This window comes from Coloeus monedula (assembly GCF_965178545.1).
Source record: "Coloeus monedula genome assembly, chromosome: Z".
In the NCBI taxonomy this organism is placed as follows: domain Eukaryota; kingdom Metazoa; phylum Chordata; class Aves; order Passeriformes; family Corvidae; genus Coloeus; species Coloeus monedula.
The window spans coordinates 49758468-49771610 of NC_138822.1; the positions used below are offsets into that span (position 1 = coordinate 49758468).

Genomic DNA, 13143 nt, shown 5'->3' on the forward strand with positions numbered 1-13143 from the left:
CTTAGCGACATGGTTTAGTGATGAACTTGGCAGTCCTTACTTGATTGTTGGACTTTATGAGCTGAAAGGTCTTTTCCATCCTAAATGATTCTATGACACGTTTTCCGTGTTGGCATAGGACCACTTGTGCAATGATGACTGGCAGACTCACCTTATAAAACAAAAATCATCAATAATATTTCTACTCAAGTGACTTTCCCATCACTAAGTTACCAAGCTTTCCTCTCTGTTGTACATTTACACTAGTTCTCTTAACCTTGACTTCCTTACTAGAAAGTGGGATGTACTTAAGAGGAAAACCAGAAAGATTTTCTACTTTTCCTAGTTCACATTCTAGCAGTTAAGCTTCTTCCACAATGCAGAAAACTGGGTTTAGATTCCCAAATGCAGAAGAATAATCCTGCTCCCTCACAACGCGAACAGCAGGTCCGTGAACACAGCTATTGTATAAAAGGAGGCACTGCTGTCACCCCGCTTGGTCTTGCTATGCTGTCTGCCATGGATGAATTTTCTGAGGAGATTCAACTTGCTACAATACAGCATACTCTATAAATGCCTACTTGGCCAAGACCCTCAGCAGACTTAGAAGGAACAATGCATTTTGGTTAGCTCAACTAACTGCTGCTCAAACTTAGCCTTTAGACAGTTGCCGTACATCTGTGCATATTCAGAAGCAAAATTTCTTGCACCTGGGAAATCTGTGTTAATACTGTTTGGTCAATAGACAGCATCTCACTGGGTCTTTTGACAACCACATTTCATTAAGAATGGAATAAACCATAACATACAACAAGGTCCAAAACCTAACAGTTGATATACCCTGGATCTATATTTTAATACTATTAAATTCTAACATTCTTCTAACACAGCTCTTTGATTATAACTTTCTGAGATTTTAAAAAAGCAAACCCTCACAGTACAAATATGTTTTTCATAAAGCCTCAAACACCCACATTAATTATCACCCAAGTTAAAATTTTACATTTATCACATACTCCTGGCAGCTGACAGAGCAGAATAAAAACAGTGGTTTGCCATGTTATAGTTCAAAGAAGCAACTCAGTTTGTCAGCAGATTTCAGGTGTACTAGATGGCAGCAGAAATCTATGTAGGCCTCTTAAGAGCTACAGCTCACCCACTTCAGCTCCACTCCCCAGTTCTGTTTTGGCTCAGAGCGGCTTGAAATAAACTCAGAAAATACTCCATTAACCCATGAAGCTATGGTTCAAGTGCGTACATCTGTCTTCCCTACTTAAATGATGTATGCAAAATTTCTTCACTCATTCTTCACTTGCTGATGACAAAAAACATCATCAGTTACTATTTGGATGAGAAGAAGCAAAAAGGGCTGAAACATTGTCACTGCTCAACAGGACTGGTCCAAGTACAGGCTGATCAGGAAAAAGTTGTGATTAGCTCAAATACCTTCAACAAAAATAGTTGTCAGAAGGGCTGATAGGAACAGGGGAAAAAATTCATCACTGAACGTACCCCAAACTGTTGTAAATTGAAAAGTCAGTGTAACAAGATCAAATCTGTCATATTTTCAAGGAGCTGAAGACATGCACCCAAACAATTATTTTAAGAGGAGATGAAAAAAAAAGGATTTTTCAAACCTCAGTCTTTGAATAGCAGTAAAATATTCTGAAAGAAACTTATAATGAGCCACTTAACTAGCATTTTAATGTAAGAGCACACAAGTTTGAAATATCTATAATTAACTGAAGACAAGGAAATGAGACAAAAGGTTGAATACTGAGAATATATGGAGAACTTGACCTGAATTTCTTGAACTGCAGAGTATGTTTCCAATACTGTCCTACAGAATTTCTTAGGAAAGGAGGGGATGGGAGAACAAAGAGTTAAAACTGACAAAGATAAACAACACCAATTTCTGCCTTTTTCTTCACTAGGACTTATTGCCAAGGCACATGATTTCATGACAACACCAGTACAAGTAAATACATCTTTAAAATCATCTGCATTACTATCTTTATCTGCCATTAAAAAGAAACCAGGCATCAATCATAACTGTTTTCCTCATGTAAAATGTAGCTCTGACCACAGAAAGCACTGACTGAAATTACATCTCAACAGTAACCATAATAATACAGCAGTTGAAATTGTACAATAATTGTCCAGATTGGTCACAGGATGGGACAGTTTTATACACAAAGTTCATACCACTACTCCCATTATGATTGTTTTTACTGTTTTTTCTGTGTGACCTGCAGTGGTATCCATCAGAATTGGATATAGTACTTTCAAAACAGGTTCCACCCATTAGAAAGAAAACAGGAGAAAAGAAACAGTATGAAGTTTCCTAGAACTTTCAGAAATTAAAGCAAAAAATCACAAGGATGCACTTTTTTCCAAGTTATTGCCCTTCTCCCAGAGCAGCAAACTTAACTAAGGTAGCAATGATTTATGCATAAAATAAAAACAAAAGGTTTTGCAACACCTCCTTGAACATTATTTATTACATAACTTCCATTTACCTTGAGTCTAGGAAAAGCAGGTCAACTGACTTTTCAAACATAAAAGAAGTTTTTGACTCAAAAAATCTTGGCAAGACAATACATTTTTTCACAGCTACACTTTCAGTTCTTAAACTCTTTACAACCAATAAACAAGCAGCTTGAAAACAGAATTTGAATCCTAAAGTACCAAATGTCATATAAAAGTGGATCTTAATTCAAATAACTGGTTTTATACACTGACAGTTAATCCTTTATCCTTGCCTGACCCTTAGCAAAATTATATTTATACCTTCAGATCAAGACATAAAATGCCATTTACAGAATCCCTCAATGTTTACTTAGTTAATGAAGACTTTGTTTAAAAATATAATATACAGGTGACCCTCCCTGAAAATAAGAAAAACACTTTTAAATTAATTTTGATAAATAATACAAGCAATAAGCCATAAAACATGCTATAATTCTTAATAGAAATATAAAAATAGGCAGAAATCCATAAAAAATTCAAAATCTAATACTAAGTATATATGTTACTTAGTTATCTGTTGTAGCAAAAGCAAAACATTCATACCTGCACCTGGAATGATTGCCAACTTTGTTTCAACTAGGCCCATTTTAGCAGAAGAGGCTAAAAAACAGAATGTAAAGGAGTTCTTACTATAATGTAGAGGGAAAAAAAACCAATGAAAAATACGTAATGATGACCTTGAAGTTTACTAATTAAATTTTCTTCACAAAACTAAATAAATCACTTTTTAAAAATTTGTTTATTTAAAAAACTTCAAATAGATTCTGATCTGCTTTTAGTAAAAGATCCAACTACTTCCACCAAGGTAAATTCAGTACCTTATTAATTTTCACGTAGGAAGTAAGCAAATCTGTGAGTAACAGAGACTTGCTTCCAAATGGAAAGTACTAAAACAGAATGGCTGTTATTGCTTAACATCTTAGAATGGGGTAGAATTCTGTATCTGATTATTTGAATTCTTTAGGTGACAGCATATTCTCTAAGGTCAAATAATTTTATAAATCCTAAGTTACTGGCAATTGCTCAGGACCAAGTTTCCATTTACTTTCCATCAACTTCCTTTACAGTTCTAACAGTTTATTAGCTCAAGGTTCCTCTTTTCAAGAGTTGTTGTCACTTTTATAATTTAATTTCTTGCGTAATAATACATTCACTAGAAACTTTTGTTCTTTCCCTGCACCCTGTTTACATAAAATCATATCTCCATCTAGAGCACTTCAAATGCACAAGAATCAAAAAAAAAAAATGAAAATAATTACATAACCCCTTCAGGCAATACTGATAAAATTAGGGTCAGAAGAATCAAATAAACATTTAACAAAACCAGTCCAGCTAACTGGGTTAAGTTGCTTTAAATGAAACATTAGCAAGTACTTAGACAGGTTTCCGCTAAAGTCCTTTAAAATAATGGATTATAAACAATATCAAGTACAATATAAGTTTTATAAGACTGTTGCCAACAGATGGATTACTCAAGCCAGCTACAACACTAATAATTCTATATTCCACAGCAGGATTCAGACCTACCTGCCACCCGTATATCACAGGCTAACGCAAGTTCTAGGCCACCACCTAAGGCAGTTCCATCTATTGCAGCAATAGTAGGTACAGGCAGATTAGCTGAAAAAGAAAGTACCAATTAACACCAACCTCATAAAGAACATCTCCAGAATGTGATTTCATTACATTTTGCTCATTGCACAGTCATATTATGGGAATAAAATTTCATAAAATAAACTGTGACTAAAAACTGATTGATTGATCAGCAACACTTTGGCAAAAAAAATGACTCTCCCTATCCCTCTGCGGCTGAATAGGTTTGCATGTCTTTCTCTGGCTTCTGCTAACTTTCGACAGAAATCTGAAAAGTGAACTTCAAGAACACAGAGAATCAGAGCTAGACAAAGCCTTATACGAACAGTCCCAGATGAAATAGAGGTGTATGTATGTATGATGTGCCTGTGATGCTTTCACAACTAGAAGCTCTCTGTGTCTTGACATTTCTAGACCACCACTGGCAATAGTGGCCACCACTATTGCCCCTTTTCTCCTGCGAAGCAGCAGTTAACAGCTTAATAGAAGTGGGAAGGTGTTGCTGCCTGTTCCGAGCTTCCCCTCCCTCTCCCCAAGCTGAACCCCTTTGTTCCAAAGCGCGGGCAAAGCCAAATGTAACTCAGACTCTTCAGCAGTGTCTGATTGGCCGCTCACCCCGGGTCCGCCCCCAGTCCTCCCCTTTCCCCTTCTCCAAATAAAAGAGAGGACCAAGGGGGGGCCTGCCCTCTTTGGCTTTGCACCCTTTCTGCGAACATCTGTGTGCTTCTGTTTCTTTGAAAGCTTCTAATTGCGGGAATTAGGCAAACTAAGAGCTGTATTTCTCCCTCTTTGCTTCTGCTGGTGGTATTAGATTTGCAGCTACCATTTTGCCGCTTTTAGAGCTGCTGGATTGCCCGTGCTACCTCTCTAGGCTGCCCGAGGCTTTCTAAGGCATTGAACTACAAGCCTAGCCGGTATAAAGCTGTAAGTATACCTCCTCATTTGGCGCCCAACGTGCTATCTCTGAATCTCAGTTCTGGGAGACTTTTAGGGTGTCCCAGAAGTTGCGTGTCTGCTGGAGTTAGCTCTGCACGTCCTGCTGTGCCAGCTCTGTGTAGCGAGCTGTTATTCTTGTGTAACATCGAGCCCAGAGCCTCAGCCTGTACCCTCCTCCATACCACGTGGCGAGGGAACGGCTGGAAAGTAGAAGACACCCGTCGCTTCTTTTTTTTTTCTCCGGACCTGCTTTCCTGTGGTAAATCCAGAATTCTGGTATTTCCCAGCTGGTTTAGGGGCTCCTGTCTTAAGCTGGTGCTGGTGCAAACTTTCTCTCTTCCCCCCCCGCCCCCTTTTTGCGATTTGGGGCTGAGGGTTTGTGGTGCTGCATTCATAATTGGATCTGAGGTTTCTGCACACCATTGAGAAATACACTACCAAGTTCAAAGCTACCTTTCTTGTACTGGGCATAAATACCCTAAAAATCTAGTTCAATCTTTTGTACGATGGCTTTTTCAGTACTTTCCTAATCTGACGTCCGAGGACATGAGATCTTCTGAATTTTGGGATAAGGTGGGGAGAAAACTCTCCTCTTAGGCATTCAGGAGATGAAACAGTTCCAAAATTTTTTCCTCTCCTGTTAATAACTTATACTTTGCCAGAGAAAAAAGCAGTACATGAAAAGCCACTGCAAAAACCCTCTTTTAATTCCCTTACACCCTCTTCCAACCCCTGTGTCCCGGACCCCTCTTCCCCTATGCTGGAAAACACAGCTAGAGCAGACTGCTTTTCAGCTCAGAACAGCCATCGTCCTCCTGGCTCACCCGTGTTTCCTCAGCACCCTGCCTTGGATGGGAATCCGGAGCCCGTCCCAGGACCTTCCCAACCCCTCTTCTCCACTCCCTTTTCCCCAGTTTCTAACCCTCACGTTTTAAGCACACATAAAAATCCCTTCTCCCCTGATCTCTTTGTTCCCAGGGACAGCCATTGCCATGTGCTCGCAGCCCGGGAAAAACCCACTCCTCCCAACCCTTTTTCCTCTGAGTTTGTCTCCAATCATGGCAGACGCAACATTTCTTCATCCCCAAACTACACCTCCCACAATCCCTTTCTCCCCCACCCCACAAATCCCTTCTTGTCCCCATCCCCTCCCACTCCTGTGTCACAACCTGACCCTGCCCCTAACCCCGCCCCCACAGCATCGTGTTTCACCCCTCCCTCTGTGCCCTCCCATTGCTCAAGTACCGCCCCTGCCTCCCACAGCCCCGCCCCAACCCCTCCCCTCCTCTGGCCATGTCCCCGCCTCCACTCCCCGTTCCTGCCCCTCCACTCCCCGCCCCTGCCCCTCCACTCCCCGCCCCTGCCCCTCCACTCCCCGCCCCTGCCCCTCCACTCCCCGCCCCTGCCCCTCCACTCCCCGCCCCTGCTTCCCATTGTCCCGCCCCAGGTTCCCACAATCATGTGACTGCCCCTCTAAATCTGGGATCCCATGGCTACCAGGAAGTAATTCCTGCTGCTGCTACTACATTCTCTCGTATTAGCAATGGAGCTAACCCTGGCCGGACAGCCTTTCCTTATTCTAATATTAAGGATTTGTGCAAGGCAGTTAAGGAGTTTGGTATGCATAGTAATTATTTTAAGAGCCTTTTAAGTGCTACTTTTGCAACTCGCTTACTTGTACCTCATGATTTAATTACAATAATGCAAACTCTTCTCACACCTGGTGATTTTGTGTTGTGGAAACAACAATGGAAAATAATTTTACCTGATTTATTGCAAATTTTGTGGCAAACTTCAGATAATTACCTGGACTTTGACAACACTTATATCACATTAGACCTTTTATCTGCTGACAATAATATGGCAAATCCCCAAAAACAAGCAATGCTTATCCCTCGTCCAGTTCTTACTGAAATCACACGTGCTGCTGAAAAAGCCTTAACATTACTACCACCTCAGACTCCTACATCTCATTATACCAACATCACACCATCGCCAAATGAAAATATTATTCACTTTTATAACCGTTTGCACAAAGCTATCTTTTCCCAGATCCCTAATCCTGACCTCCAACAAGCACTCCTACTCGAACTGCTCCAAGTGAATACGAATGATGCTTGCAAACAAGTCATCCTCACTCTCCCTTTGCACCCAGCTCCAACTGTTGAATCCATCCTCGAAGTCTGTACAAAGAAGGTGCAGCTGAACACAGCTGTTCCCTTTTTGAAAAAAGTGGGGATGGTTGGGGAGGTTGTGGAGAATGCTATGGGTACAGGGGAAACTCAAGGTAACTTTATATGCTAGCGTTGTCAGAAAAAGGGACATGTAGCTCAGAACTGCAAAACAATTATAATTGCTGATAAAAACTCTCCAAAGACTGTTTCCCCAGGTCAACAGCAGGGAAACTAGCGACCCAACGCATCCTAACAGCTCCGTGTTCAGACATAAATAGGGCTGCAGACAAACCAACTTGGACTTCTGGACTCTGGTTTAAGGTAACCTGTGATGAAACACACCATTTCAACAACAACAAACAGACTGTAATACCCATCTCATTCCAGAATGTGGACCACATTCACTGGGGACACTCAGGAAACACCTGCTGGGATAGAGGTTACACCCACACTCATGAAAGTAGATCAGAACAGGTGTTCTAACCTAATTGTACGAAGTATATAGCCACTGTACTTTATGCCAAAGGGTCAAGTCATTGCACAGGCCATTCCACTGCCCAAATACCTGCCCACAGATGGTCATATCCCAGCCATCTGTTGGACTGAGGTTTTGGGAAACAATAAACCTGTAATAGAATGCAAGCTCCGTCACAGATCACATAAAATCAGTATCATGGGAATGACAGACACAGGTGCTGATGTGTCTGTCATTCCATTTGATAAGTGGCCTACGCAATGGGAATTGCAGTCTCAGGGCATCATACAAGGGATTGGAGGTACCCAAATTGCAAAGCAATCCAAAACCACCATTCAAATTGAAGGTCCTGAAGGACAAATAGCGACACTTCGTCCGTATGTCCTAGACACCAAATTCTCCCTGTGGGGAAGGGATGCCATGTCTCAGTGGGAACAAAAATTGCTATCACCCCTAGACATCAAAATTTTCCCTTGCAGCCACTGGAGCAGAGTGCCAACCACAAAAGCTAACTTGGAAAACAGATGAACCAGTGTGGGTTAACCAGTGGTCTCTAAAAGAAGAAAACTTAGAGGCACTCAAAACATTAGTAGCTACAATTGGCTAAAGGAAATATAGTACCAACTAACAGCCCTTGGAATACACCCGTGTTTGTAATACAAAATCCGGGAAAGAACAAATATAGGCTCCTCCAAGATCTTAGAGAAATCAATAAGGTTATTGAAGACATGGGACCCCTTCAACCAGGTATGCCATCACCTTCAATGCTCCCACAACATTGGCATTTAGCTGTTCTTGATATTAAAGATTGTTTCTTTCATATTCCACTCCACCCTGCAGATGCCCCTCGATTTGCATTTTCTGTGCCCTCTATTAATCATGAAACTCCCATGGAACGTTATCATTGGCTTGTGCTTCCCCAAGGTATGAAAAATTCCCCAAGTCTGCCAAGAGTGTATTGCTAAAATTCTATCTCCCATCCGTGCCAAAGCAGAGAAAGCCATCATCCTGCATTACATGGATGATGTGCTGGTGTGTGCTCCCAATAATCAGTATCTCGAACAGACACTTAACATGGTGATTGAGGCCCTAGAGGCCAAGGGCTTTGAATTACAACCAGAAAAAATGCAGAGAACAAGCCCTTGGAAATACCTCGGACTCAAAATCACAGAAACCTCTATCACCCCAACACCTGTCACCATTAATAATAACCCAAAAACACTAGAAGTGCAACAGATCTGTGGGACACTGAAGTATTTAAGGTCCTGGTTAGGACTCACCACAGAGAATGTAGCTCCTATTGCAAACCTAGTAAAAGGGGAAGGTGGTCCAGCATCCCCTAGATCCCTGACAGAAGAGGCAAGGCAATCTCTCAAAAAGATACAAGAGATCCTTTCCACCAGACAAGCACACAGGTATCAGCCCTCCCTACCCTTTAAGCTTGTCATTCTAGGGAAGGTACCACGCTTTCACGGCCTCATATTTCAGTGGGACAAAGAGCAAAAGGAGCCTCTCATCATAATTGAATGGGTATTCCTTCCACTCCAACCGCCTAAGACCATCACACAGCCACAAGAACTAATGGCAAAAATTATCATGAAGAGTAGAGCAAGGCTCCACACCCTGACAGGATGTGACTTTGCATGCATCTACTTACGTGTAACAACTGACGCATTAGATCACCTACTTCAAAATAATATAAATTTACAATTTGCATTAGATAGTTACTCAGGCCAAATCTCCAATCATTACCCAAAACATGGCATGTTTAATCTGCCATTCTCTTTCATCGCTCGAGAGATTCAAAGTAGAAAACCCCTCGATGCAATCACCATTTTTACAGATGCTTCAGGAACGAGTAAAAGTCCATGATCACATGGAAAAACCCAAAGACGCAAAAGTGGGAATCTGACATCAACGCAATCCAGGGATCACCACAAGTAGCTGAACTAGCAGCTCTTGTTAGAGCATTTGAGAGGTTCAAAGAACCCCTTAATTTAGTCACAGACTCAACATACGTAGCTGGAGTAACTGTTAGAGCTGAGCATGCTCTCCTAAAAGAAATCTCAAACAAAAAAATTTATTATTTGCTCTCAAAGCTAATTTATCTGGTTTCCCACAGAGAGCATCCCTATTTTGTTATGCATGTGAGGTCACATACAAACCTGCCAGGATTTATTGCAGAGGGTAATCATAGAGCTGATGCTCTGGCTATGCCAGCAGACATAGTTCTATCAGCCAACTTACCAAAGCTCCTTTGAACAAGCTCTTTTGAACAAGCAAAATTGAGCCATGCCATGTACCATCAAAATATTCCTGCTCTTATCCGCATGTTCCATCTGTCGGGGACACAGGCAAAAGCAATAGTGGCAACATGTCCCAACTGCCAGAAGCTACAGCTTCCATCACTGGGCATGGGGGTCAATCCCAGAGGCATTAATAGCAGTGAAGTGTAGCAGATGGACGTCACACATTTCCCTGAATTTGGGAGATAAAATACATTCATGTTTCTATTGATACCTTCTCTGGTGCTATGTATGCCTCTGCACATGCAGGTGAAAAAGCTAAGGACATTGAAAAACATCTTGTCCAAGCTTTTGCTGTGCTCAGTATACCTGAGGGGATAAAAACTGATAATGGACCTGCCTACACCTCTCAGGAATTTAAAAACTTTCATCAGCAGTGGGGATTTCGACATGTTACAGGTATTCCTCACTCCCCAGCTGGACAAGGCATTGTTGAATGTGCCCATCAAACCCTCAAGCGAATGCTGCTACAACAGTCAGGGACCACTAAACTCAATTCACCTATCCTCAGACTCAGCAAAGCACTGTTTACCATAAAGAGGATCCAAACCCTCCCATCTATCATCATTCCCAGAACACTGGGAGACAGAAACTGAAGGAGAATCCGGAAGTCCTGATCCAGGACCCAGAGACTCAAAAAATCCAAGGACCATACAAACTTGTAACTTGGGGACATGGATATGCCAGTGTATCTACCCCTCAAGGACTGAGGTGGATCCCAGGGAAATGGGTAAAACCTTATGTCACTTCCTCAAAAGTTAAGGAGGTTAAAACTGCCTCCTGGAGGAGATGCCATAAAAAGGATCCTGATTCTGCACCCTCATGTAAACCCCCTACTGCAGATTTTGATCTTAATCCCTTAAATTAAGTTGCACTGTTTTGCACTCACATTTTGCACTGTATTTTGTAAATCTTCAATCTGATACCCCATACCATAGATGTCCTGACTAAACCCCTGAGTTTTGGCTGGGGAACTAGTTTAAAGGCATCCTAGGTACTGTTGAGTTGTAGGGACGATAGATTCCAATTATATTTTGCACTGTTGTTTTGTTACTGTTCTGTGCACTTTAAGTTACTAAAAGTTACAACCCAGCTTTAAAGAAAAAAAATAGGGAATTGTTGCTGCCTGTTCCGAGCTTCCCCTCCCTCTCCCCAAGCTGAACCCCTTTGTTCCAAAGCACGGGCAAAACCAAATGTAACTCAGACTCTTTAGCAGTGTCTGATTGGCCGGTCACCCCAGGTCACCCCCAGTCCTCCCCTTTCCCCTTCTCCAAATAAAAGAGAGGACCAAGGGGGGGCCTGCCCTCTTTGGCTTTGCACCCTTTCTGTGAACATCTGTGTGCTTCTGTTTCTTTGAAAGCTTCTAATTGCGGGAATTAGGCAAGCTAAGAGCTGTATTTCTCCCTCTTTGCTTCTGCTGGTGGTATTAGATTTGCAGCTACCATTTTGCCGCTTTTAGAGCTACTGAAATGCTGGATTGCCCGTGCTACCTCTCTAGGCTGCCCGAGGCTTTCTAAGGCATTGAACTACAAGCCTAGCCAGTAAAAGCTGTAAGTATACTTCCTCAGAAAAGTCTTCAGTTTGACAAATAGATGCACACGCTGCCAGCACACATGACAGGTAGCACGGCTCCAGAGGCCTGTGCAACCATGGCATGGTTTGTATGTAATTTATCATCAGTGTTCTGACACAGGAAAGTCATTTAAAATTCAGCCTAAAGCACTGCTTTTCAGCTTCTGCAAATTCAAGTTCTCTTCATCCCTCTTCACCACAAAGTTTGATAGAAAAATGCATTTTCATTTTAGAAATAAACTTGTATATTATGGAGTTAATTGTATTTAATGTAAGAGTTACCACAAGCTTTCCATTTTAAAATATACTTAAACAGTATTCCAGTAGTGCCTTGTTGCTACTAAAGTTTCAAAAACAGTCAAAAGCAATTAATCAGCTGGACACTTGGACGTACAGCTTGTTGAAATGTTAAACCAGCTCTTGACAGTAACAGCTTTTTCTCCAGATGTTAAAAAAAATTTTCATTGTTTTAATGTTTCAACTAACTGAATTCATTGACCAGTTCATTCAGTCTTAGCCAGAAATAGAAAAGAAAAAACTCCTATCTCAACATATAAATGCAAGTGAGAGACTTACTTCCTTTTAAAATCTAGAAGGGTAATATGACAAAAAATTATTAATTTCATGTATTAATTACAACTTTTCCTAGTGAACTAGCTAGTTCTAAATTTAGAAACTGTGCTACCTAGCTTACCTTTTTCCTGACAGATACACTTCAGATAACTTCATTTAACAAAAGAATCAATTAAATATTGGTGCACATCAGTATGACAATTATTATACAAGCCTGAAGTCTCTCACTGGGTAACAAAATACATAATTAAACAAAGGTTATTTTATCTGCAAATTGACCTGCTTTTATGACTAACAACTAATGAAAATCCAATTGTCTTTAAAAAAAGAACAAAAACTTAGCAATGCTTTTCAAGATTCTAACAGATGCTTTAAAACAAAGCCCCTAGATTGCTGTTTTAGGTCATGATTAATAGTGATTATCTGAATCAATTTCAGTTTCAAAAGAGGCTACTGATTACTGTTTGCAAGAGCTCTTTCAGTGACTTAAAAGAGCTCAAGGTATCCATTTTACCTGCCATCTGCCACAGAAGGCATAGGAGACAGAGGAATGAATAGTAGAAAAATCTGCTCTTTCTCTCTTTACTTCTTCGTTATATGGAAAGGCAACTCGCATTTCCAGCAGGGCCAGGTTGCTGACAGAAACTTATAACCCTGTCAACACAACCAATTTGCCAAACAGTCTTGCAATTTTGCTAGCTGACACAGCTAGCCTTTCTCTTAAAGAAATACGCCTTTGCCATTGGTAAATAAAAAACAGTTTGCCTGAACACGAAGGCAAGGTCATTGTTAACTGCAGTTTCCAGCAGTTACTGCCTGTATGAATGTTCCATTTATCAGAGACTAACAAACAGTATCTTGAGCACTATTTGCATGGCTTTTGCAGTACTCCTAGGCAGAATACTTTCCTAAGATAAGCAACTTCCAGAATTAGCTATGGTGCAATTCAAGTAGACTATTACACATGGAAATGAAAGTTACGGAATGAGTATTACAAAACAGCTTG

General features: G+C 41.0%; 1 protein-coding gene across 2 annotated transcripts in view; it reads right to left on the minus strand.

Moving 5' to 3' along the window:
• Nucleotides 1-13143, minus strand: part of AUH (AU RNA binding methylglutaconyl-CoA hydratase) — a 116743-nt gene that overhangs the window by 51417 nt on the left and 52183 nt on the right. Inside the window, exons 5-6 of one of the 2 annotated variants that reach the window (XM_082301216.1) lie at nucleotides 4036-4128; nucleotides 3052-3108 (exon numbers count right to left, since the gene is read on the minus strand). The exons of the other annotated variant lie outside the window; for it this stretch is intronic. Of the exons in view, the coding sequence (XP_082157342.1) occupies nucleotides 3052-3108; nucleotides 4036-4128 (150 nt within the window). The remainder of the gene's footprint in view (nucleotides 1-3051; nucleotides 3109-4035; nucleotides 4129-13143) is intronic. 2 annotated transcript variants of the gene reach the window in all.